The following is a 26,818-nucleotide window of genomic DNA, read 5'->3' on the forward strand; positions in this document are numbered from 1 at the left end:
CGGGACCAAACGTCGCCAGAGGTCCTCGTCTCATAGGGATTACTGTGGCCATTCACGACACGCACGTCAACGCCGTTCCCGCTCGGAATCCTGCTCCAAGGCTCCGCCAAGGCATCTGCAGCTCAGTCAATCGTTGGCACCTCACAGTCGCGGGTCTGCCCATCAGAACTGATCACATAGCAGCAGCTACAGACGGTATCGGTCCTCCGTATCAAGGTTGTGGTCCCATGGGCGATGTTGCTCCCGGCACCGCCGTTCCTCCCAGTCCTGAGACAGCAGCAGGTTGTTCATCAGCCAGGCCTCCACTTGTAGTCACCTTTCCATGGGACAGGACAGCCAGGCCGAACAAACAGGGCCTGTTGGTGACGCAGCCAGTACAGTGGCCCTGGGCCCCGTGGCCTGCCCGTGGCCTACCAGTGAGCACCGTGGCCACGACTCAGCACCTGGTGGGGGCCTGCTCGGTAGCCAAAGCCTCAGAGGCACCGTCAGCCTCCCTCTCCAGACCACAGAGGAGGGGGTCGGTGGGAAATACGTCCTCGGCACTGTGCCCTGAGTACGAACAAGTGGTGCATCCTCCGGTGCTGGCAGACACCCAGAGCACCGTGCCGGCCTCCTCGCCCTCCCTGGATGAGGCAATAATGGCCCCACCCTCCTCCGTTTTGCAGGAGGACTTTTTAAAAGGGTGGCATCAAGCTTCCACCTCACTGGAGGAGTTGGAGGAACACTTGGACTCCCTGTTCAATGTGCTGTCCTCTTTGGCACCGGCTAGGGTAGCTTTGCCCTTCCATGAAGGGGTGGCAAAAATTTCAATTGCCTTGTGGCAAACATGGGTCGCTTGCCCCCATCTCTAAGAAGGCGGAATGCAAGTACTTTGTACCTGCCAAGGGGCACGAGTACCTCTACACCCATCCGGCGGTTAAGTCATCAACCACAGGGAGCATCAGGGTGAACCAGCCCCTACCTGAAAAATCAAGTTTCGCGGAGGCTGGACTCTTTTGGGAGAAGGCTTTATTCTCCCTCGAGTTTTCAGTTGCAGGTGGCAAACCACCAGGCGCTACTGGGCAGATATGAATTCAATTTGTGGGGTTCCCTGCCCAAGTTTGAGGATTCCCTCCAGGAGCGCGATAAGAAAGAGTTCAGGACTGGTGGAGGAGAGTACAGCGGCTGCCAGAGCATCCCTGCAAGCGGCTTCAGATGCGGCTGACATGGCAGCACGGTCCATGGCCTTGGCAGTGTCTATTAGAAGGGCATCGTAGCTCCTGCTGTCCGGGCTCTCCAGTGGAGCGCAAGCTGCCATGTAGGATCTCCTGTTTGACGGCATAGCTCTGTTTGTGGAGCAAACGGATACAAAGCTGCATGGCGTGAAGGACCCCCGCATGACCCTCCAGACTCTGGGTCTCTATGTCCCGGCTCTGGCCAAATCTAAGTTTAGGCTGCAACAGGCTCCCGCTCAGGCCACCCAGACTCCGAATGGAGCCCCTGCAGCTCTGGCTGGCCTCGGAGTTCTCTCAGGCCAGGGACAGGATGGACAAGGTCTTCACCATGCCTGACTCTGTGATCGCCACACTGCGATGGTGGTCCACCCCAAGCAACATGCTCCAAGGAGTCCCATTCTGGGACAGGATCGCGTTGCTGGAGCTGGTGTCCGATACGTCAGACCTGGGTTGGGGGACCCATGTGGGGAAAGTTCAGACCGAAGGTCTGTGGTCGGTGCAGGATCTGTCCCTACACATAAACGTCAGGGAACTCCGGGTGGTATGCCTGGTGTGCATGGCCTTCTGCTCACACCTGCAGGGCAAGGTGGTCAGGGTCCTCATGGATAATATGGCCTCGATGTTCTGTATCAACAGGCAAGGCTGTTGCTGTCCCCGGTTCTGCTCCAGGGGGAAACTGGGACAGGGAGGTATCTCCGATGCTTCCACCTGTCCTGGTGAGGCCAGTTATGTCTATCCCTTCCCCTCCATTCCCACTGATCAGCAGGGTCCTGGTAAAAATAAAGACGGACAAGGCACGGGTCCTCTTGATTGCCCTAGCGTGCCCAGGCTACATTGGTACGGGACCCTCACAGGCCTGGTGGTTGCTCTCCCAGGACCGGGGCTGCCTCTTCCACCCAACCTAGCAGCTCTCCACCTCACGGCGTGGCTGCTCAGTAGTTAGCTAGAGGGAAAACAACATGCTGAGAAAGGGTCCAGCGCGTCCTCCTGAAAAGCAGATGGCCCTCCATGCCGCGCCTACTTGGCAAAATGGTCCCGGTTCTCCAGATGGGCGGCTGAATGGGGTGTCTCCCCGGTGGCCACTCCGATCCCTCTTATCCTGGACTACCTTCTCCCCTTCGAGCCCAGGGCCTGGCACCCTCGTCAGTTAAGGGGCACCTGGTGGCCATATCGGCCTTCCATCCGCTGGTGCAGGGGCTCATGGTATTTCCCGATGCTATCACTGGCCAGTTCCCCAAGGGGTTGGACCATCTTTCCTGGATGCTAGGCCCTGGTTCCGCAGTGGGACCTGAACCTGATGTCCCGTCTCAAGGGGCCCCCATTTGAGTGACTAGCCACGTTTTCCTGGTCTCGCCTCTCGTGGAAGGTGGCCTTCTTGGTCGCTATCACGTTGGCCAGGCGGGTCTCAGAACTCAGGGCCCTGACCTCCGAGCCCCCGTGCACGGTTTTTCATAAGAACAAAGTTTGTTCCAGGTGCTAGTGCATCACTGCGCCTTTTCTCAGCGAGTTTTAATAGCAGTGCCCATACAGCGATCAGATCCAGTACCTCCCGTTTGCAGTGTGCAGTGCCTGCCTCATGGCACAGTTGGCGCTTCATCTAGCTTACCCGTGCAACCCGGATCCCTCCGTTCCTTCTCAACTGTCCCTGGCCTGAGATGGAGCTCCCAGCAGTCACATTAAAAGCCTTCATTTTGCTACTGTTAGATAGTAAAGATAGCTTAGCCTTGGTCTACACTATGAGTTTAGGTCAAATTTAGCAGCGTTAGATCAATTTAACCCTGTACCTGTCCACACGAGAGAGCCATTTTTGTCGACTTAAAGGGCTCTTAAAAATCTATTTCTGTACTCCTCCCCGACAAGGGGATTAGCGCTGAAATTGACATCACCGGGTCAAATTTGGAGTTGTATGGATGGAATTCAACAGTATAAGCCTCTGGGAGCTATCCCAGAGTGCTCCATTGTGATCACTCTAGAAAGCACTTTCAACTCAGATGCACTAGCCAGGTATGCAGGAAAAGCACCGGGAACTTTTGAATTTCATTTCCTGTTTGGCCAGTGTGGTGAGATCATCAACGGAGGTGATCATACGGCGCTCATCAGCACAGGTGACCATGCAGTCCCAGAATCACAAAAGAGCTCCAGCATCGACCAAACGGGAGGTACTGGATCTGATCGCTGTATGGGGAGATGAATCTATGTTATCAGAACTCCGTTTCAAAAGACAAAATGCCAAAATATTTGAAAAAATCTCCAAGGGCATGAAGGACAAAGGCTGTAACAGGGACCCGCAGCAGAGCCACATGAAATTTAAGGTTTCAGAGTAGCAGCCGTGTTAGTCTGTATTCGCAAAAAGAAAAGGAGTACTTGTGGCACCTTAGAGACTAACAAATTTATTAGAGCATAAGCTTTCGTGAGCTACAGCTCACTTCATCGGAAGCTCACAAAAGCTTATGCTCTAATAAATTTGTTAGTCTCTAAGGTGCCAAAAGTACTCCTTTTCTTTTTATGAAATTTAAGGAGATCAGGCAAGCCTACCAAAAATCCAAAGAGGCAAACGGCTGCTCCGGGTCAGACCCCCAGACATGTTGCTTCTATGATAAGCTGCATGCAATTCTAGGTGGTGCCCCTACCACTACCCCACCCCTGTACGTGGACTCCAGCAAGGGGGGAATCTCACGCAACAGGGATGAGGGTTTTGGGGACGAGGAAGATGAGGAGGAGGAGGATGAAACCATTCTCCCCTACAGCCAGAGACTGTTTATCACCCTGGAGCCAATACCCTCCCAACCCTCCCAAGGCGGGCTCCCGGAACTTGAAGGCAGAGAAGGCACCTCTGGTGAGTGTACCTTTGTAAATATAATACATGGTTTAAAAGCAAGTGTGTTTAATGATTAATTTGACCTGAAGACTTGGGATGCATTCACGGCCAGTACAGCTACTGGAAAAGTCTGTTAACGTGTCTGGGAATGGAGCGGAAATTATCCAGGGACATTATTAAGGGGACATTCAGAGGTGGCCATTCCTGCTGGGCTGTTTGCCTGTGGCTGAAAAGAAATCATCCTCGCTTTTAGCCACACGGTGGGGTCGGGGTCGGGGGAGCGGCATTCACACTGAGCTGTTCGCATTTGGCTGGCGGGATCTTCCCTGATACTAGTCACACAGCGGGAGAAGGGGTGAAGTGATCATCCCAGAGAATTGGGGGGGTTGAGTTGGGTGAAACCATTCCCGCATGTTATAAAGATTGAAGAACCCGAAAGACTGTGGCTTACCATGGCTTCCTGCAAGCCGAATTCTGTTATCCAGCCCTGTGTGTGTGATCTCTTACACCAAACCGGCAGGCCCTCAATATAAGAGGCAAAATGCAACCTTGTACCGAAAACGCATGTGGTATGTAATGTTAACAGCTTGGTTCACTGTGAAAGGATCCACCCATAGTTCTCTAAAATGTCTTTTTAAATACTACACTCTCTTTTTTTCCTCCCTCAGCTGCAAATGTTTCAATGCTCCCCATATCATCTCCGTCCCAGGGGCTAGCACAGATAAGAAGGTGAAAAAAATGCACTCGCAATAAAATGTTCTCTGAGCTCATGCAGTCCTCCCACACTGAAAGAGCTCAGCAGAATGTGTAGAGGCAAACAATGGCAGAGTCCAAAGCAGAAAATGAATGCAAGGACAGGAGGGACGAGCAAGATGAGAGGTTGCGGGAGCAAGAGGAGAGGTGGTGGCAGCATGATGAGAGGAGGCAGGATGCAATGCTGAGGCTACTGTGGGATCAAACTGATATGCTCCGGCATCTGGTGGAGCTGTAGGAAAGGCAGCAGGAGCACAGACCGCCGCTGCAGCCCCTGTGTAACTGCCCGCCCTCCTCCCCAAGTTCCATAGCCTCCTCACCCAGATGCCCAAGAATGCGGGGGAGTGGGGAGGGAAGATCCGGGCACTCAACCACTCCACCCCAGAGGACTGCCCAAGCAACAGAAGGCTGGCCTTCAATAAGTTTTGAAGTGCAGTGTGGCCTTGTCCTTCCCTCTTCCCCTCATCCACCACCCCATCCGATACTTCCCTCCTCCCCAACCCCTCCTGGGCTACCTTGGCAGTTATCCCCCTATTTGTGTGATGAATTAATAAAGAATGCATGATTTTGAAACAACAATGACTTTATTGCCTCTGCAAGTGATGATCAAAGGGGGGAGGGCGTTTGGCTTACAGGGAAGTAGAGTGAACCAAGGGGGCGGATTTTCAGCAAGGAGAAACAAACAGAACTGTCACGCCGTAGCCTGGCCCGTCATGAAACTGGTTTTCAAAGCTTCTCTGATGTGCAGCATGCCTTGCTGTGCTCTTTTAATCTCCCTGATGTCTGGCTACACGTAATCAGCGGCCAGGCAATTTGCCTCAACCTCCCACCCTGCCATAAACATCTCCCCCTTACTCTCACAGATACTGTGGAGCACACAGCAAGCAGCAATAAGAATGGGAATACTGGTATTGCTGAGGTCTAACCGAGTCAGTAAACTGCTCCAGCGTGCTTTTAAACATCCAAATGCACATTCTACCACCATTCTGCATTTGCTTAGCCTAGAGTTGAACAGCTCCTTACTACTGTCCAGGGTGCCTGTATATGGCTTCAGGAGCCATCGCATTAAGGGGTAGGCTGGATTCCCCAAAGATAACTATAGGCATTCCAACATCCCCAACAGTTATTTTCAGGTCTGGGAAATAAGTCCCTTCCTGCAGCTTTTGAAACAGACGAGAGTTCCTGAAGATGCGAGCGTCATGTACCTTTCCCAGCCATCCCACGTTGATGTCGGTGAAACGTCCCTTGTGATCCACCACTGCTTGCAGCACCATTGAAAAGTACCCCTTTTGGTTTACATACTGACTGCCAAGATAGGGATATGCATTCCGTCTATTGCCCCACCACAGTTAGGGAATCCCATTGCAGCAAAACCATCCACTATTACTTGCACATTTCCCAGAGTCACTACCCTTGATAGCAGCAGCTCAGTGATTGTGTTGGTTACTTGGATCACAGCAGCCCCCACAGTAGATTTGCCCACTCTAAATTGATTCCTGACTGACTGGTAGCTGTCTGGCATTGCAAGCTTCCAGAGGCCTATCTCCACTCGCTTGTGAACTGTGAGGGCTGCTCTCATCTTGGTATTCTTGCGCTTCAGGGCAGGGGAAAACAAGTCACAAAGTTCCATGAAAGTACGCATGTGAAAGTTTTGCACCTGCTGGGAATCATTCCAAACCCGCAACACTGTGCAGTCCCATCAGTCTGTGCTTGTTTCCCAGGCCCAGAATTGGCGTTCCACTGCATGAGCCTGTCCCATTGCCAGGATGTCCAAATTCCAGGGGCCCGTACTTTGAGAGAAGTCTGTGTCCATGTCCTCGTCACCGCACTGCCATCGGCTCCTCGCCTGCTTTTGCAGGTTCTGGTTCTGCACATACTGCAGGATAATGTGCGAGATGTTTACAATGCTCATAACTGCCGTGGTTATCTGAGTGGGCTCCATGCTTGCCAAGATATGGTGTCTGCAGGAGAGCAGAGTTGCAGCAGAAGCGGTGGAGGAAGATGGTTAGCATCACGCACATTTCCCGAGGAAGAACACACTTACCTGGAAGCCCATGACAGACAGCATAGAGAAATTTGCTATTGAGACATTAGCAGCAAAGCAGAGTTGCAATGGAAGTGGTGGATGACGACGGTTAGCAGTCCTACTGCACCATCTGCTGAAAGCAGTATGGTGTCCGCATGGAAAAAAGGCGCAAAACGATTGTCTGCAGTTGCTTTCATGGAGGGAGGGGCGACTGATGACATGTACCCAAAACCACCGCGACAATGTTTTTGCCCCACTAGGCATTGGGAGCTTAACCCAGAATTCCAATGGGCGGCGGAGACTGCGGGAACTGTTGGATAGCTACCCACAGTGCACCGCTCCATAAGTCGATGCTAGCCACAGTAGTGAGGACGCACTCCAGCGAGTTAATGCGCTTAGTGTGGACATAGGGTATTGACTGTATAAAATTGATTTCTAAAAATTGACTTCTATAATATCGACCACATTTCATAGTGTAGACATACCCTTAGATGCTAACATACCTTTTCTAAATAAATAAATAAATAAATACATTATTTCCTCTCTTTTAGTACAGTTAGGATTAGATATAACCCTAAAAAGAATGCCTGGTTCACCAGGATTTAAACAATTTACAACCTACAGAGAAGCAGTGCTGGTATCAGATGGACACAATTTTTCCATTGCCTAGGGCAAGCACACGTTCCTCAGAAATGTGCCCATTGTAACCAACTGAAAGCCAAGGCACACAGAGATAGAGACCTGAGAAACTTATTTTGATGGAAAAATCGTTAAAACCAACATCCAACCCAGGTCAGGAAACCTCTTCCTGGCACAGATCGCCGGTCTCTTCTCCACCAAGATCCCCAAAGTCCCAAAAATCTGTGAGGAAACGTGTCCTCTTCGCCTCATAGAGAGCAGACTAGCAGAAAACGGTCTCTGATCAAATTACTCTCATCGGTGCTGATCACAAAGCAGCTCAGTAGTTATGACACTCCAAGAACCCCCAGCACCTCCCATGCATTGGCTGCTGCCAGAATGTGGAGCTCCAATGCGGAGTTGAGTTGCTCTAAACCTCCCTCCTCCACCACAGCACCATAGACAGTGCTAAAGGAGACAACACTGACAGCTGCTCCGCCAACTATGCTGCTGCCTAATATTGCTAGTGCAATGGCGCTGACACAGACTGCACCAGCATTGGCTCTGCATGCTGCACCCTCGATACAATTGGCACCGCACTCTTCGGAACTGAAGTTCACAGCACCACACTGCTTTCTGCACCAGAAGGACCTGTTGGTCTCCTCAACTCCAGAGTCCCCTCCTTTGGGCACCGATGGCTCACTGATGTCAGCGGTACCAAAGCAACCATTATCTCCAATAGCCCCCAGGTGAGGACGACGAGATTGAAGGGGTGTTCTCCCCGCACCATTTCTCTCCAATCAAAACACCTGTGGCAACTTGAGCACTACGATCAAGGGCTACATGTGCGCACGACATGCCACTATGTCATGGACCCCCAGGGGTGGGATCACCCATGCCCTTCTCTGGGCATTGGCCATATTGAGATCCATGGGAATCTTACCGAAGACACTAAGCAGACTCCCCAGCCCTTGTAGGTAAGACTCTAGATACCCATTTCCACCCTCGGAGACTGTAACTACTGAGACAGGAAAAGAACCGATGGCAGAACAGGAAGAGGGCATTGCTCTTGGTAACTCGCCAAACAACATTCATTCATTCTCCTCACTAGATAAGACAGTAATGCCCTCATCCTAAATCATCGCTGATGACTTCAACCACTTCTGTGACTTATTCAAAAAGGTGGCTGATAAGCTCAAAATTCCTCTGAAAAAAGTATTAGAAACTCAACATGAATTACTGGACATCTTAGAGTCATCTTCCTCACCCAAGATAGCATTGCCAATTAATAGGGTGATAATGGAACCCGCTAAAACGGTATGGCAAACTCCAGCCACCATATCTCCTACCTGCAAAAGAGCAGACAAAAAAATACTACTTTCCCTTGAAAGGGACTCCCGTCACAAACATCTGCTTCGACAAGAGGTAGATCACTTCCTCTGACTAGGGGCAGTGGAAGCAGTTCCCATCCAACATAGGGGGAGGTGTTTCTGTTCCCACTATTTTTTCACACAGAAGAAAAATGGGGGGTGGCAACCTATCTTGGGTCTCAGAACTGAACAAGTTCATGAGAAAACAAAGGTTCAAAATGGTCACATTAACAACAATAATACCAACACTGGAACAGGGGGTCTGGTTTTCAGCCCTCGATCTGCAGGACACTTATTTTCATATTACAATACATCTTGCCCACAGACTACTATGAATACAAGGTTCTACCTCTTGGCCTATCAGTGTACCTCGAGCTTTTTCAAAAATTCTCGTGGTAGTAGTGGCACACCTGAGAAAACAAGAAATAATATTCTCTTACCTGGACAACTGTCTTCTGAAGTCACAACTCTATTAGACACATTCCGGGCTACCTAACTGACAATAGACTTCTTTCAGAGTCTGAGTCTACAAATAACAAAAAACAGTTAATAGTAGAACCAGTTCAACAACTAGAATTCATTGGGGCCTATCTTGATTCAGTGATAGCAAAAGCATCACAACCACAAAACAGATTCGACACAATAAATGCTCTCAAATCCACAGTAAGGAACAGCCCACAGATTATAGCCCGCCCATGTCTCCAACTTCTGGGCCACATGGCAGCATGCACATTTGTGGTGAAACATGCACATTTACATATGCGCTGCCTGCAGGGATGGCTAGGAACTGTCTACATACCAAACAAACATGGATTAAACAGACGATTAACGATGCCACCCAAAGTCAAGAAATCCCTAACATGGTGGACTCAACCACACAACATGTGCTCGGGGATCCCATTCATACAGGATCCTCTATCACTGATTATCACAATGGATGCCTCCCTCATAGGGTGGGGAGCACACATGCAACACCGCACAGTTCAGGGGCTACGGTCCCAGTCAAGACAAGACTACACATAAATCTGCCAGAACTCCGTGGTATCCGCAATGCTTGCCTCCACTTCGTACCGCTCATAAGGAATCAGAACATAAGGGTAATGACCAACGACATTGCTTGCATGTTCTACATAAACAGGCCAGGGGAGGCCCCGATCACACTCACTGTGCCCTGAGGCTCTGGAACTGGTGCATCCAACACAATATTCACATCTCTGCCTCTTACCTATCTGATATCAGAACACCTTGGCAGATGAGCTCAGGCAATTTCCCTACAATCATGAGTGGGGGATGAACGATGAGCACATATTCCAAAAATAGAGTCACCCGGAGATAGACCTATTCGCAACAGCCCAGAACAGCGAATGCCCAAGATCCTTCTTGAGAGCAGGTCTGGGAACACAATCAATGGGGGATGCATTTTTAACCAGATAGGACACATCTCTCCTGTATGCATTCCCACCCATGCCATTACTATCCAGGGTAATACAGAAAATAAGGACCAACAAAACATCCTAATAGCCCCCACATGGCCAAGAAAAGTGTTGTATCCATCTATAACACATATGTCAGCATGTGCTCCAATCATTCTCCCACCTCGGATGGACCTGTTAATACAATGCGAGGCTCAGGCTCATCATCCGAACATAGAGATGCTACATCTGAAAGCATGGTCTTCTATGATTCTTTAATGATGAACTAGGTTGCTCAGAAAAGGTCAAACAAGTGCTGCTCCACAGTAGAAAATATACTACGTGTACTACCTACAAAAATGGGAGAGATTTACTGAATGGTGCACTACCAAGCAAATCACTGTGGTATTGACACCCCAGGCCACTGATACTAGATTACATCCTTGAATTAAAACATTCCATCCTGTCTCTCAGTTCAACAAAAGTACGGCTTGTGGCTATTGCTGCCTTTCACCAACAAATTAACGACACCACAATATTTGCTCACCCAATCACTAAAAGATTTCTCAAGGGCATTCAAACAGTCTTTCCAGAAGTAAGACCGTCCACACAACCATGGGACCTAAACTTGGTCTTAATGGGTCTCACCTGAAAACTGTTTGAACCCCTGGCGACCTGTTCCCTACTACACCTATCCATGAAGGTTGCATTTCTAAAAGCAATCACGTCGGCTTGATACATGGGAGAAATAGGGGCTCTCATTGCAGACCCCCCATACACAGTCTTTTTTAAAGATGAAGTTACATAAAGGACCCATCCTAAATTCCTCCCCAAGATACCCTCGTCCTTCCATATTAATCAACCAATACATCTTCCAGCATTATTTCCCAAACCACATGAGAACGCACTTGAAGCTACAATGCACGCCCTAGACGTTAGATTAGCATTAGCTTTCTATTTGGAGAGAGCCAAACCATTTAAAGCTTCACCGAAACTATTCATATCCATCGCAGAATGGTCCAAAGGTGCTGCCATATCTACACAGAGGCTCTCCAAATGGATATCTGGATGTATTGACCTATGCTAAAGGGCATACAATCTCCAGTAGGCATCAGAACACACTCTACCAAATCAATATCATCATCAGTAGCATTTCTAAACAATGTCCCCCTCATAGACATATGTAAAGCTGCCACCTGGGCCTCTGAACACACCTTTGCTAAACATTATGCAGTCACATAAGGCCTAGAGGCAGATACACGGCTTGGCCGAGCTTTGTTATCTGCATTCAAAACCTACCGACTCTGAAATCCCTCCCACTCTACAGTCACCTGGAGTGGAGCACCCACAGGGACATCATTTGAAGAAGATGAGAAGGTTACTCACCTTGTGCAGTACTTGGGGTTCTTTGAAATGTGTGTCCCTTTGAGTGTTCCACTACCCACCCTACTCCCCTCTAGTTTGGAGTTCAAATGGTAGATTCTGCGGTAGAGAAGGAACTGAGGGGTACATGTTGCGCACATACTAGATGAAGCGCCAACGACGCATCAAAGCAGGCACCACACATGCGTGACCCGCATGGGCACTGCTACTAAAATTCTCCAAGCAAAGGCACAGGGATGCCCCAACACCTGGAGTGGAGTATCCACAGGGGGGCACATCTCAAAGAACCTCAGTTACTGCACAAGGTGAGTAACCTTCTCTTCAGCATACTGTGTTTCAGAGCGCCTTGCTGGGGTTGAAAGACCGACTTTAGAAATTTGCTTTTACTTGGTGCCAGAGAAACTGTTCGTAAAGAGGTCTTGTTGACTGAGCAGAATACATTCAATTTTGGATTCTGATTTTTTTAAAATATCTCCAAGTTTCTTCCTTGTAAATACCTCTAAAAATTCTAGTTACTAATGCAATGATGACCTTGACAATGCTGATAAAAATATTTAATAGCTGTAAAGTAAACAGTATTTTGAGGTAGTTTCCTAAAAAAGACTCTAAGGAATCTAAAGTTATGGCTTATTAATGGGGAAATTCTACAGAACACTGTAGCTTATATTTTTAGACATGTCATCTGCCAATGTGGAAAGAGAAGTGTTCTGGCATTGATTTATAATTCCCAAATGTGTGTACAGTTATGGCTAGCTTTTCTTTTTCTTCAGATTGAATATCTTCTTATCATTATTATTTACTTTTGACATCTAATTATCTTCAGTAGTTTGTTACAGGAGGTAGCAGAGTTTTTTTCCATATTAATTGTGGAGAACAATAACGCACTTGTATGGGTAATTTTTGTATTCGTTTTGATCTATACAGATCTTTTCATGCATTATTCGCCCCCTCCGCTCCTTTTTTTTTTTGAATCTTTCAACTCTTGTTCACATTTATATTTGAGCTTATTCATAATTAGAAACGTATTTGACATTCACTTATGTCTCTCCCACTGCTAATTTTGAATGTTCAGTTTTGAAATCTTTCTTTTATTGATTTTGCGGGCCCCCCCCTTTTCTGCCTTGTTCTTTTCATCCTTTCTGCTGCAGTGAAGTTTAGTCCCTGCTGTTTATTAGACCCAGCAGGATTGGGGGTTAAAATAGCAGATACTGCGTTGTCCATTTCAGATAGACAATCCTGTTGTTTCTTCACAAGGCTCTTAGGGCAATCATATACAAGGAGTTCCCATTAAAAACTAATCTGAGCTAGAAAAAAATTTATTTTGAGCAATATAAAAGAAGACTCTGATTGTGACACATTCCATATTTTATCGTGAGTTAATTTTTCATGGGAGGAATATGCCAATTGCTTTGTTGGAGTTCCCAGAAGAGATTTTGAATCCTTGTGATATGCAGTGCTAACTCCATTATTGAATTCTTGCTTTCTTGAGCTTCATCCTATTTTAGTAATACAAATAACATACATGATTATTGTTTCCTATTGAATAATTTCCTCTTTAGACTCTTGTACTTTGGCCAACTTCTCTGACCTGCATAGACGTTTCTCTTCTATGTCTGTTCTTTTGTCGTTTCCTCCTATATATATTTAATTCTTGGCCTGCATAGGTCATTTGTTGCTGCATACTCGACTTTTGTTGTTTGTTTTTACCAAAACTGGAAACTAAACTGCGTTGGTTGTTTTCTTGTTCCTTTTCAAGTAAGTGGACATTTTTTCAAACATGGATAAATGCCCAACTACACTTGTTGATTATAATCCAATTTCTAATTTAGTTTTCTAAAAGGGGCTGGAGAAAAAAGTTGCACTGCCAAAATATAGTAGTATTTTATTATTACTTTTATTTTTGTACAGTATCCAAAAGTTCATGACGTTTTACAGAATAAAAGCCACAGTACCTACCAGAAGGGTTTGCAATCTAATTTTAGAGGTGCCTCATTAGAGAGACAAACAAAAGGGGGGACAATAAGGGAAAGGGAGGATGAAGATTACAATAATGAGGTAATTATTAGCATTGAAATGTCAGCTGTGACCAAAGTCTGTAACTATCATTTTCTCACTGTATATTTTCCTCACATTTCACACTTATTGTACTACTTTTAAATCTTTGTGCAGCTAGCTTCTATAAGCATTTTCAGATAGAGTTTCATCAGTTTGTTCGGAAAGTTCCACTGGAGTGGTTTATATTCTGTTTCTCTAAACATATTTAATTTAATTAATATATTCTATTGAATCAATTTTTGGATAGTATTGAGATTCTCTAAGTGCTGCAATTTAGCTTGTTTAATATTTACATTTTGGCTGACTCAGTTTTTAGGTTTATTGTATCTTAGTGCAGTTATGTGAAATATTTGGATCTTTTCAGAGACTGAACATTATCTGATGGCTTTCACGTGTGAATTTATAAATGTCAACAAATTCCCCCCAAATCAAACACTGATCGAACTGAAATTCCCAAAATGATTGCTACACTTTATACCATCTAAAATTTTGCAGCTTGATGGGTCCCCCATATGTGTGCGTTTCTTCAGACTCTTGAATTGTGGGGTAACCATGTTGGAACACAATAAAAACATCACTAAATATTTTCATCATTTTAGGACTGTTACTGGAGTGTGCCCTTTTCTCTCCAAAGTTTATTTGGCAACATTAATTCCTTTTACAAGAACAGCAAAGCTCAAACTTGTGCCATGGTTTTCTGGACTTCTTTTTAAACTGACCAGATGTTTTCAGCTTATTGAGATTTCAGCAGTTAGGGCCTTCACTGGGACCAAGTCAATCCAGAACACTACTCTTGTCATAGAGACCATATGCAGGCTTCCTGTAGTGTCCTTGGTTGATTTTAAATCCATGGTAATTACTTTAGGGGGCTTTGTGTGGACAGACCCTTTATATTTTGGACTTGCTAACCTCCTCCTATGTGCCTTCATCTTTAGTGTGGTGCCTCAAGCGGAAGCTTCTTTCTTTCCCATATTCAATTCCAGTTAATTCATTTGTAGCCAGGGCTTTGTCGTCTTGTACTTCCTTCAATAGATAGTTGGGAATTCTGAATCTCTCTATTCTAAATCTTCTAGACTGAAGACATCTTTTCATTCTGGTATTTGTTTAATATTTTTAGAGTTATTTGGTATTTTTGTCTTCATTATAAAGTGCTTTGAATCACTATGTGTGAACAGTGCTATAAATGTTTTTACTCTATTGTATCAGTAATTTAACGAAACTCATGGTTTCCATAAATACTATCATTAAATTATTCAAAAAAATTAAAATATTTCCTTACACCGATAATTAGTGTTCCATTTATAAACAAAATGTTTTATCATTAAATACAAACATAGTAGTTCTTATTCTTACTACTTTTTCTTGAAGATGATTTACAAGCCTGTGCTATGACTAGAAAGATGCTGTTACAGTATCGGAAAGAGGAAAGGCCACCTTTACTGATGGAATGGTTATCAGACTGCTCTCTGTCATCACCTGCTTTCCATCAACCAGAAAATATTAGATGAAATATAGATAAACCTGGCATCCATTTAATTCTCTTTATTTTAAAATGTCTAATAATATTTGAGCTCTATCTCTAGGTCATTAGGATTTCGTTTTGTTAGGATTGAGACAGCAGCTCTTTTTTATTTATAGAATTATAAAAAAAGTTATTTGTTGTATACTTTTTCTGTGAATTTGTTACATCCTGCTTTATATGACAGGTCCTGATTTCAAGACAAAGAATGACAAAACTTAGACCTTGTCTACACTACAGGTTACTTTGGTATAATTTACATTGCTCAGGGGTGTGAATAATCAAAGTCCTTGAGCGATGTAAGTTACACTGACCTAAGCGCTGGTGTAGACAGTGCTATGTCGGCGGGATAGCTTCTCCCATGGACATAGCTATCACCTGTCACGGAGGCAGGAGTTATGAAGCTGATGGGAGAGGTCTTTCCCATCAGCTTAGAGTGTCTCCATCACAAGTGCTACTGCGATGCAGTCACGCCACTGTACGTGCTGTAGTGTAGACAGAGCCTTATAGATGGAAAAGACTTACTTGGCCATCTAGTCCACTCTATGCCAATACAGGATTGTTCTCTGCTGTACATGTACTAGTGCACTGTCCAGTTTAACTTTGTGTGCCCAAACGATGGGCTTCTTCCACTTTACTTGGGAGATTATTTCATAGTCTAATAGAATTCACTGGCAGGATGTTTTTTGCAAATATTCAGCACACATTTTTCATTCTTAGTTTCATCCCATTTTTCCTATTTGTAGTGCACCCTCTTGAATGATTCTTGTGTTTTGACTCTTATTCCATAGAGTTGATCGTACCCTTAGTCTTCAGTTAGTACTTAGCCAAGCTTTAGCTATTCTGTTGTTTTCATCTTTCATTAGAACTTAAAATGCAGTATCCAGAACTTTGCAAAGTTAGAGCCTTAGAATATGTCTACACTGCAATAAAACACCCAAATCAACTGACTTGTGCTTCCAGGGCTCAGGCTGCGGGGCTGTTGAGGCTTGGGCTGGATCCCTGGGTCTGGATCCCATTCTTCCTTGCAGGGTTCCTGAGCCTGGATGTCTACACTGCACTTTGACTCCATTTATTCTTTTACGTAGAGACTGTCCAGTTTGACCAATGTACATGGCAGAGGGACATTGCTGGCACATGGTGGCATATATCACATTGGTAGATGCATTGGTCAAACTGGACAGTCTCTACGTAAAAGAATAAATGGACACAAATCAGACGTCAAGAATTATAACATTCAAAAACCAGTCGGAGAACACTTCAATCTCTCCAGTCACTCAATTACAGACCTGAGAGTGGCTATCCTTCAACAAAAAAAACTTCAGAAACAGACTCCAATGAGAGACTGCTGAATTGGAGTTAATTTGCAAACTGGATACAATTAACTTAGGCTTGAATAGAGACTGGGAGTGGATGGGTCATTACACAAAGTAAACTATTTCCCCATGTTATTTCTCACCCCCCACTGTTCCTCAGACGTTCTTGTTAACTGCTGGAAATGGCCCACCTTGATTATCACCATAAAAGGTTTTCCTCCTCCCCCCCACTTCCTGCTGGTAATAGCTCATCTTAAGTGATCATTCTCCTTACAGTGTGTATGATAAAACCCATTGTTTCATGTTCTCTGTGTGTATATAAATCTCCCCACTGTATTTTCCACCGAATGCATCCGATGAAGTGAGCTGTAGCTCACGAAAGCTTATGCTCAAATAAATTTGTTAGTATCTAAGGTGCCACATGTACTCCTTTTGTTTTTGCGAATACAGACTAACATGGCTGCTACTCAGAAATCTGTTCAGACAGTTTTCTTTCCAAGTCTTTTACACAATCCATGGACTGCTCCAGAGGTCTGCAGACCACAGGTGGAGAACCACTGGTCCAAACTACAACATACCAACCCTTGGTCAGCCCTGGAATGGAGAACCACAATCTGCTGTGGTTCTTCCCTTCTCCCCCGGTTGTGCCCAGCCAGTACTGCATGCACTTGAGCATTGAGCTTGTAACCTTTATGCAGATATAATGCATGTAATTATATATCATGTAAAACAGAACTGATTTCACATCAGCATTTTATTCCAGCATATGATGACTAGGCCTGTTGATTAATCGCAGATAACTCGCACGATTAACTCAAAAAAATTAATCACAATTAATCACCGTTTTAATCACACAGTTAATAAAATACCAATTGAAATGTGTTAAATATTTTTCAATGTTTTTCTACATTTTCAAATGTATTGATTTCAATTAAAACACATAATACAAAGTGTACAGTGCTGACTTTATATTATTTTTATTACAAATGTTTGCACTGTAAAAATGATAAACAAAAGAAATAGTATTTTTCAATTCACTTCATACAAGTACTATAGTGTAATCTCTATATCATGAAAGTACAACTTACAACTGTAGATTTTTTTTGTTACATAACTGCAATCAAAAACAAAACAATGTAAAACTTTAGAGCCTACAAGTCTACTCAGTCCTACTTCTTGTTCAGCCAATCACTAAGACAAACAAGTTTGTTTACATTTACCGGAGATAATGCTGCCAACTTCTTATTTACAATGTCACCTGAAAGTGAAAACAGGCATTCGCATGGCACTTTTGTAGCTGGCATTGCAAGGTATTGATATGCCAGATATGCTAAACATTCATATGCCCCTTCATGCTTCAGCCACAATTCCAAAGAATGTGCTTCCATGCTGATAACGCTTGTTAAAAAAATAATGCATTGATTAAATTTGTGACTCAACTCCTTGGGGGACAATTGTATGTCTCCTGCTCTGTTTTACCCACGTTCTGCCATATATTTCATGTTATAGAAGTCTCAGATGATGGCCCAAAACATGTTGTTTGTTTTAAGAATACTTACACTACAGATTTGACAAAATGCAAAGAAGGTACCTATGTGAGATTTCTAAAGATAGCTACAGCACTCAAACCCAGGTTTAAAAATCTGAAGCGTCTTCCTAAATCTGAGAGGGATGAGGTGTGGAGCATGGTTTCAGAAGTCCTAAAAGAGCAACACTCCAATGTAGAAACTACAGAACCTGACCACGAAAAAGAAAATCAACCTTCCGCTGGTGGCATTTGACTCAGATGATGAAAATGAACATGTGTCAGTCCACACTGCTTTGGATCATTATCGAGAAGAACCCTTTATCAGCATGGACAGATGTCCTCTGGAATGGTGGTTGAAGCATGAAGAGACATATGAATCTTTAGTGCATCTGGCACATAAATATCTTGTGTCACCAGCTACAACAGTGCCATGCGAATGCCTGTACTCGCTTTCAGGTGATGTAAAACAGAAGTGGGCAGCATTATCTCGTGCAAATGTAAACAAACTTGTTTGAGCAATTGGCTGAACAAGAAGTAGGACTGAGTGGACTTGTAGGCACTAAAGTTTTACATTGTTTTGTTTTTGAATGCAGTTGTGTAATTTAAAAATCTACATTTGTAAGTTGCACTTTCATGATAGAGAGATTGCACTACAGTAATTATATCAGGTAAATTGAAAACTACTATTTCTTTTGTTTTTTACAGTGCAAGTATTTGTAATAAAAATAAATATAAAGTGAGCACGGCAGAGTTTGTATTCTGTGTTGTAAATGTAATCAATATATTTGAAAATGTAGAAAACATCCAAAAATATTTAAATAAGTGGTATTCTATTGTTGTTTAGGAGCATGATTAATTATGCAATTAATTTTTTAATTGTGCAATTAATCATGATTAATTATTTAATCAGTTGACAGCCCTAATGATGACATATATACATATGTACACACCTAAGTGAAATGTGTGTATCTATATATCTATCATGTACATTCCTTTAAAAAGCCCTCATTTTTTCTGAGAATTGTTAAATAATAAAGGATACATAAAAGATGATAAAGTATTATTCACCTTCTCTTGTCACAATTGCCTGACACAAAAAAGTTAATCAGAAATCATATTAAAGGAAAGCAAATTTGTTTTCAAAATGTTTGCAGTGTCCCGTGGGTAATCAAAGGGAGTAAAGCAGCAGAGTTTTAGCTGTAGGTTAAGCTTCCTGGAAGCTTTCATTAAGGAACCAACCCAGTAAACCATCACCTCTAGAATTTTTGTATCAAAAGAAGCACAAATTCTTGGAAAAGTGGGTAAAAAAGTGCAGGTGTTGACAATTAAGATGATAATTCCTTTAACAAACATTCCAGCTTAATATTTGAGAGCCATAGAGCTAGAAGGAGAAAATGTCTGCTGTTAATAAAACCCCTCTCTAATAACCCCTCAGTTTCTCTCTCATAATGTGAAATATAAATAGATATTTCCTGCTAAGAAAATCCCTGCTGAAACTTTTAACATATGGTAATGCCTCTTTTCAGTGCCAAGAAAGTATATGAAAACCGTCATGGGGCATTACTTGAGAGAGGATCTCTAGAATCAGTTCAGTACACAGTAAAATGGAATGAAGGCTAGAGAAATGGCTCTCTATATAATAACATGTAAACCTTCAGACTTGAAAAAGCTATACTATGACTTCTGGCACTGCCTGCTGCAATGAGGCATATTTTATACTTTAATTCAAGTTTCTAACCATCAGCATGTAGCAGTGCATGGCTTCCTGTAATCTTTCTCCCTTGTTTACTTTTGCCCTAATCATCAATCACAGAGACATTACTTAACTGTTATAAATCTGCAAATACAAACTCGTCATCTATTGCAATATTCAGTTTTTAATAGACCATTGCAGCTGAAAGATGTGATTAAAGTGACTTTTTATCGCAACCTATTATCCGTAGATTCTTTACTCCATAAGTCATAGTTATGCAAATATATATTGAATATACATAGGGAAATATAATGTATAGTGTAGTAAAAATATGGACTTGATTAAGTTTTTTTCATTCTTTGTACAGCTTTCACCTGGAAGTACTTAGAGCAATATTCAGGGCCGGTTAAGGAGGCCACATACTGATGGGAATGTATTCTTTCCATTTTCTTTTTTTATCTTAGCCTCAAACAAATTGGTTGACAAGCATGGCTGATAGTATAATACTTTTTGTTCAGTCAAGCGTCACTAATAAAAGATGAATGTGAGTATCATTGCTGTCATCTCATTGTCCATCTGTCTATTTCTCTAGGAGGCGATTTCCTCTCCTTTTTAAGAAAGAAGAAGGATGAGCTAAAAACCAAACAGTTAGTGAAATTTTCATTAGATGCTGCTGCTGGTATGGCGTATCTTGAATCTAAAAACTGTATACACAGGTAAGGAAGATATTTATTTTCCATACTATAGTTTTGGCCACTTTAATTGCCAGATAATAGGGTAAAAGTGTAGTGCTTAATATAAACTGGATGGATCTTTAAACTGTAAAACGGGCTACATTTTTTTTTAAAAGATCTGATTCTGTGTCTAGGTTTTGAATTCAATTATTAGTAACTCTGGTTCCAAGGTATTCTGTTACTGAACCATTAAGACAGGAAAGACAAGTTAAACATGCAATGAATGTCTCACTGAGAGAGAATTTGAGTCAAGAAGAACATGATTGATATGGCAGGAAAGAATTATGGCACAATTAAAGAAACTAATTAACCAGCTAGAGTCATGTCTGAAGCTAAGAGAAACATGCATAGCCAGAAGAAACATGTTAATATGCTGACATTTCCCATTTTAGGGAAACTCATTGATATATAAAATCAGTGCTTTTAAATGTCCTTATAAATTTGTATCATTTAATTTTGTTCCTGGGCCTACTCACTGTGAGCTGAAAAGTGCCTGCTCAGATCTTCAGGATTTCCAGAAAATAAAAAAGGGGAAAAATAAATAACTAAATGGTATTTTGTAGCTTTGTAAGCAACTTGAGTTCTCTAATGCTAGTTATTGAAAAAAGAGCAAAGCAATTTTTCATTGCATAAAAACATGACAGCTGCAAAATGCAAACAAATAATTGCAGAAAGAAATGGTTTACTTTTGGAGACGTGCCCCACCCCTTTCTTCAAACTCTGGTGAAAGATTTCCTGGATCATTCAGCTTAATTGGAACCCATTGCTATTTGCTGTACATCCGGGGGTTGACTTTTGTTATCTGTGAAGGGGAGACTGGGCTTTTTCAGATGCAATCATATACCATTGTATTTTGGGAGATACAGTTTAATTTACAGTAAATTTTTAAAACCTGTATGCTCATTCAGTTGTTCTTATATTACTTGCTTAGTATTTCTTCTTATTTGGTGCCACTCTACATGTTATCTCCCAAATCAGACTAATTTTGTGGCCAAGTAGTCTTAGGGTTGATCTTCTAGTGGTTTTAATTAGATGATTTGCAGTAGCATTTGTTTAATTTTTGTAATTGTTAATTATCTTTTTCTCGAACCCGTATTTTTGGGAGGCTTTTTGAAAAGTATATATATATGGATACAGAATGGCTCACAGTCTACATTGTATAGAGAGAGAGGGCGGTATGAGTGGTATAAAGTTTTGATTGTCACGAGTTTGGGATGCCTGTATTAATCAACAGTGGCAAAGCAGAGCTATGAGTTATGCAGATCTTCTCAAACAAGGGTGATAAAAACTTTGTAATACATTGCATCATCTCACATTTGGTTAATGCCAGAGATTAGTGAAATTTTGTTCCCTTGGTACTATTTTTAGTTTCCCTTTGCTTTTGTCACATTAGTTACTATGGAAACAGTGATTTATTAGTGTGGGTGGAGCTTTGTGGTGTCCATATGTTTAAAATAATCAATTTAGACAGTAGTTAGAAATGGTTTGAGAAATACAGAAATCTGTGCTGGATCACACACAGCATATGGTATGTATGCATGGGTAGGGTGGATGTATGAATTTCCTGCTACATAATTGCTCATTCTTTAACTTTAGAATTCCCACATTATTTGATTGACAAAAACAGAATGGTTTATTAAAAGGACATAGTGTCTATATTCTTTTCCTGTAAATACACGGTGAAGAAAATAACTACAGTTTTATAATTTAATCAAGCAATTAAATTAATCAAAAAGCTATATATTTCAGCTTTCATAATATTTAAATAGTACTTTATTATACTATGTTCTGAGCTCTTAGCAAAATATCTGACTAGATGGTCACACATAATGTAAATGTATTAGGGTCTGTGAGTTGATGGTGCTGAATTTGGAAGGTAATCAGAGGATGAAAAATTGTGGATCAAGGCCTCAAATATTTATATATTTAGTGGTTTCAGTGTACATTTTTAGGTATTATATAGCTGCTTTTTTTCTCCATGTTAGCATAGCTCAGGAACTAGTATGGCCTGAAAGACAGATTATCAGATTTGTATATATGTTTACTGTATTTGTAATGGCGAAACTGAATTAATTGTATGATCAGGCATTGGCCTTATGAAAAATAACAAGAATTTGAGAAAATACCTGGGATTGAAAATTGATCTTCTAGGTTAAAAAAAAAAGGGGGGGGGGGACTAGCTATAGGTAAAAATGGATCTGACAGCAGAATATCTTCTATTTTGTTTAAAATATACTGCAAAAAGGCTTTATTATTACTGCTTTTGTCAAAAAATAAAAATAACACATAATTCGGAACAGTTTCTTTTCTGTGGATTGCAACAAAAAAGGAAAATATTCTGCTCCCATACCCTGCTCTTTCTGCGGTACTATTTTTCTCTGTATATTATGCTAAAGATCTTCTCAAGGCCCTAGTATATTTTTTCAGTTACTGTATTTATTTTGCTATTCTTTTGAGAGTGTGCGTTTGAGTTTTTATTATGAAATTGAAGATTGCTCAGCATCTGAATCTACACTACCATTAACATACTGCTGTTGGAGTAACTATACCAGTGGTGGGCAACCTGCAGGCCGCATGCAGCCCATCAGGGTAATCTGATTGTGGACCACAAGACATTTTGCTGATGTTGACTGTCTGCAGGCACTGCCCCCTGCAGCTCCCAGTGGCCGCGGTTTGTGGTCAACATGAGCAAAACATCTCTCAGTCCGCAATCAGATTACCCTGATGGGCTGCAGTTTGCCCACCACTGAACTATACTGTTTGTGCCTGGAATTTAGCCGGTTAGGAGTTTATATTTAAAAGTTACTTACCTTGTTGTATGAAACTCACAGATTGATTCATACTTTTGCACGGTCATTTAACAGTTTGGTTAGTGCAATAGCAGCCCAGCCATTGGTTCACGTTTTCCTGTTGTGCTCCTGTGTGTTTTGTAGTGTGTGTGTATGTGTATAGATTAAGTAGGCTAGGATTAGAATGCTTAATGCATATGAGTGATAGTTTAATTCATGTTCTGAGCTCATCTAAATTCCAAAGATTTGAAGTTTTCTGATCTTGAACCAGAAGACAGAGCAGAAGTCAGTGGGCTGAAATAAAACATTTTTGCATAAGGAGGTTTTTTTTTTTTTACAGCAGTTGCACAAATACAACAGTACACAGTTGTTATATCTCTATTTATTAACTTGAGCATGAAAAGTTGTTTCTTGCTTTTCATTTTTCACTTGATGCTATTGTTTAGATTTTACCATTTTATCTGTTAATTAAAAATACAAGATTAGCATAGAGATGTGGATCATCTCAGTTGGCTGGATAAGCATTTATGACTGACTTTTCTCTTCCAATATTTGCTTACATTTGTTGAATACATTTAGCTGTAATTTTATTTTTAGTTTCCAAACCAATCTTGTTTGAATACCTGGTTCAGAGATGATGCCTACACTATATATATTTTTTGTGTTCTTTTCCTTCCTCCACCCCCCATTTTGTCCTAATGTAGAGTAATAGAAATCATGATTAGGAGAACTTAGATAAATTTAATTTCATATTAATACTGATTTAAACTAATATCTTTTGGATTTCTTTCATCTTTTTCATTAATAGCATAGTATGACCATTTGTCATTGGGACACTCTGAACTTGAAAATCACATTTTCATCTGAAATGTTGTGCCAACAATAGTTACAACACCTAAGATTACAACACCAAAATTTTTCTTTTTTCAATTTGTCTATTTTGTTCATTTGGCAGCACTTTGTGCAGAATCAGTTTTGGTGTTTTTCCTGATAAGTAGGTTGGCTTCACCATTGCTGGAAGACCTTTACAAAAAGCAACAGAGGAGAAGAAACTATTTTTTTAAAAAAAATTCAGGAAGTACTATGTGTAGAGTGGTTTATCAGAAGCTGGCATTTCAAAAATGAGTCCATTTTAAAAAGATTGATGCCCGTTTCTTTTCAAAATCATTAACTATAAACCATGAACTATACATCTGCAATATATATAGGCTTGATGGAATTAGATTTGTATTTTTTTATAATTTCAACAGATGTCAATATTTATTTATAAGGTTTTTTTCCCCTATGTATGTTAGTTTAAATTTTCACAGTTGTGAGAAATTATGGGAAGGGTCAGACAATGTGGTGGAGTCAGACAATTATTTAATGAGATTCAGTGGGATGCTGAGATTCAAAAACTAAAAGCTTTATAAAGTTACAACTGTATTGTCAACTTCACATGTCAAAATATGCAAAGTAAATATATTGAAAACAATCTTATGTTCTCAAGCAACATTTTTCTTACTTTGCCTATCTATAAATTGGGATTATCATCAGTGGAAATATTTTTCATTGGTTTATGTGTGTAAAGTGAAATCGACATTTGCCAATAAGAAACTAATCTTTCCAAGCCTAAATATGTAGCTTACACTTAGTGCCAAATTCAAGCCACCTCTTTTCCATATACATACAGTATATGAGAAAAGGTATGGCCAAGAACAAATGAAGTATTGTTCTCTATTCCAGCCTCCCCGAAAACAATCGAGTAAATATGCTGGAAGTCTTCCATAAACAGATCTAGAGCACATGCCTTCAAGGGTTAGGTCAAAATGCTTCCTGTTCTAGCTATTCTGAGTATTAATCAGATTACTCCTGTTTCAGAATGGGGGGCTCTCCTTAACTGCATCCAAGTCCAAATACAGTACATTTTAATTCTATTTTTGCAGCTTGTACAAACACCAATGTTTGACAATGACTGAGTTAGGCCCATAGGGTGAAATCCTGTTCCAACAGAAGTCAGTAGCAAAACTCCTGTTGATTTCAAAGTGGCCAGAGCAAACTTTTTGGCCCGAGGGCCACATCTGAGTATGGAAATTGTATGGCGGGCCATGAATGCTCACAAAATTGGGGGTTGAGGCAAGGACTCTGGCTGGGGGTGCAGGCTCTGGGGTGGGGCCAGAAATGGGGAGTTCAGGGTGCGGGAGGGGTCTCCAGACTGGGGAAGGGGGGGTGAGGGCTGCGGAGTGGGGCTGGAGATGAGGGGTTAGGGATGCAGGAGGGTGCTCCGGGCTGGGACTGAGGGGTTAGGGATGCAAGAGGGTGCTCCAGGCTGGGACTGAGCGGTTCAGAGGGCGGGAGGGCGATCAGGACTGGAACGGGGGGGGGGGGTGCAGGAGGGAGTCAGGCGTGCAGGCTCCGGGCTGTGCTTACCTTAAGGAGCTCCCCAAAGCAGCAGCATGTCACTCCTCCAGCTCCTACACAGAGGCATGACCAGGCCTCTCTGCGCACTGCCTTGTCCACAGGCGCCACCTGGCCAATGAGAGCTGCAGGGGCAGCACTTGGGGCAGGAGCAGTGTGCGGAGCCAAAGTGGAGACATGCCGCTGCTTCCCGGAGTCGTGTGGAATGGGGAAAGCCCCTGACCCTGCTCCCTGGCGGGAGCTCGAGGGCCAGATTAAAACGTCTGGAGGACCAGATGTGGCCACCGAGCCATAGTTCACTCACCCCTGCCCTAGAGTCTGTAAGAGTCTTTAAGATTACATAACTGAAAGAAATATGCACCACATACATTTGTTTTGCATAAATTACATAGAAAAATGCAGATTATCCCTTTACTGTTTAATGTACATGACATAGGCAGCCATCAAGAAAGTGCACATCAGTAGCCTTGTCTAACAAGTTGAACAAGAATAAGGGAAAGGTAGTTGAAATGACAAGCTGGCTCACGACCAAAATACATTTGCAAAACAATAAGAGGCACTAGTTACAGTAGCCCCTGAAAGGTGTAACTTGCTTAACAAATACCTGAATGACACTAGTGTATTTTGAATATTTTGGCATACCTAAAATGTTTTACAACTTTTTTTTACTTGTGGTATCTATGGAAAGAAAATTGTTCTCTTCTTAGAATACATTTGACATGTAGTATTCTCTATATACAGTGCACTTTACCATATTGGGACAGAGAAGGTAATACATGACTCTATAATTTAATATTTTAATATAGTTTGATTGTGGTGTACATTTTTTTAAAGTTTGCAAAGGTTCATTCATTTATATTTCTGTCAACTGGATAGACCCACTAAATTTTGTTTTACAATCGAGAATTCTTCATGAAGTGTACTCTGTCATAATTCTACTAAGAGAAACCTTGGAACAATTTTATTACCTTATGTCTGAAAACTTTGGATTGTTTAATGAGTCAAATGTTCTGACTGAATAAACACTCTGAAGTGATTTATAATTAAGGTGTCATATCTATGTAGACTATTTGGTTGAAAATATCTGGGTATTTACCTTTAAACCAGTCTTCATTTGGGTAATATTAAATGATGAGGTTTGATCAGCTATGGTCACTAAGATATTTGCTGTTCTTCATTACAGCACAGTGGAT

At 42.2% G+C, this 26,818-nt stretch overlaps 1 protein-coding gene across 12 annotated transcripts in view; it reads left to right on the forward strand.

Annotated features, from left to right (window-relative positions):
- FER (FER tyrosine kinase) overlaps positions 1–26,818 on the forward strand; it is a 395,630-nt gene that overhangs the window by 283,850 nt on the left and 84,962 nt on the right. For all 12 annotated transcript variants that reach the window (XM_038401275.2, XM_043514883.1, XM_043514877.1 and 9 more), the window contains one exon: positions 20,298–20,421. In XM_038401275.2, coding sequence (XP_038257203.1) covers positions 20,298–20,421 — 124 coding nt within the window. The remainder of the gene's footprint in view (positions 1–20,297; positions 20,422–26,818) is intronic.

This window comes from Dermochelys coriacea, chromosome 5, assembly GCF_009764565.3.
Source record: "Dermochelys coriacea isolate rDerCor1 chromosome 5, rDerCor1.pri.v4, whole genome shotgun sequence".
Lineage (NCBI taxonomy): Eukaryota > Metazoa > Chordata > Testudines > Dermochelyidae > Dermochelys > Dermochelys coriacea.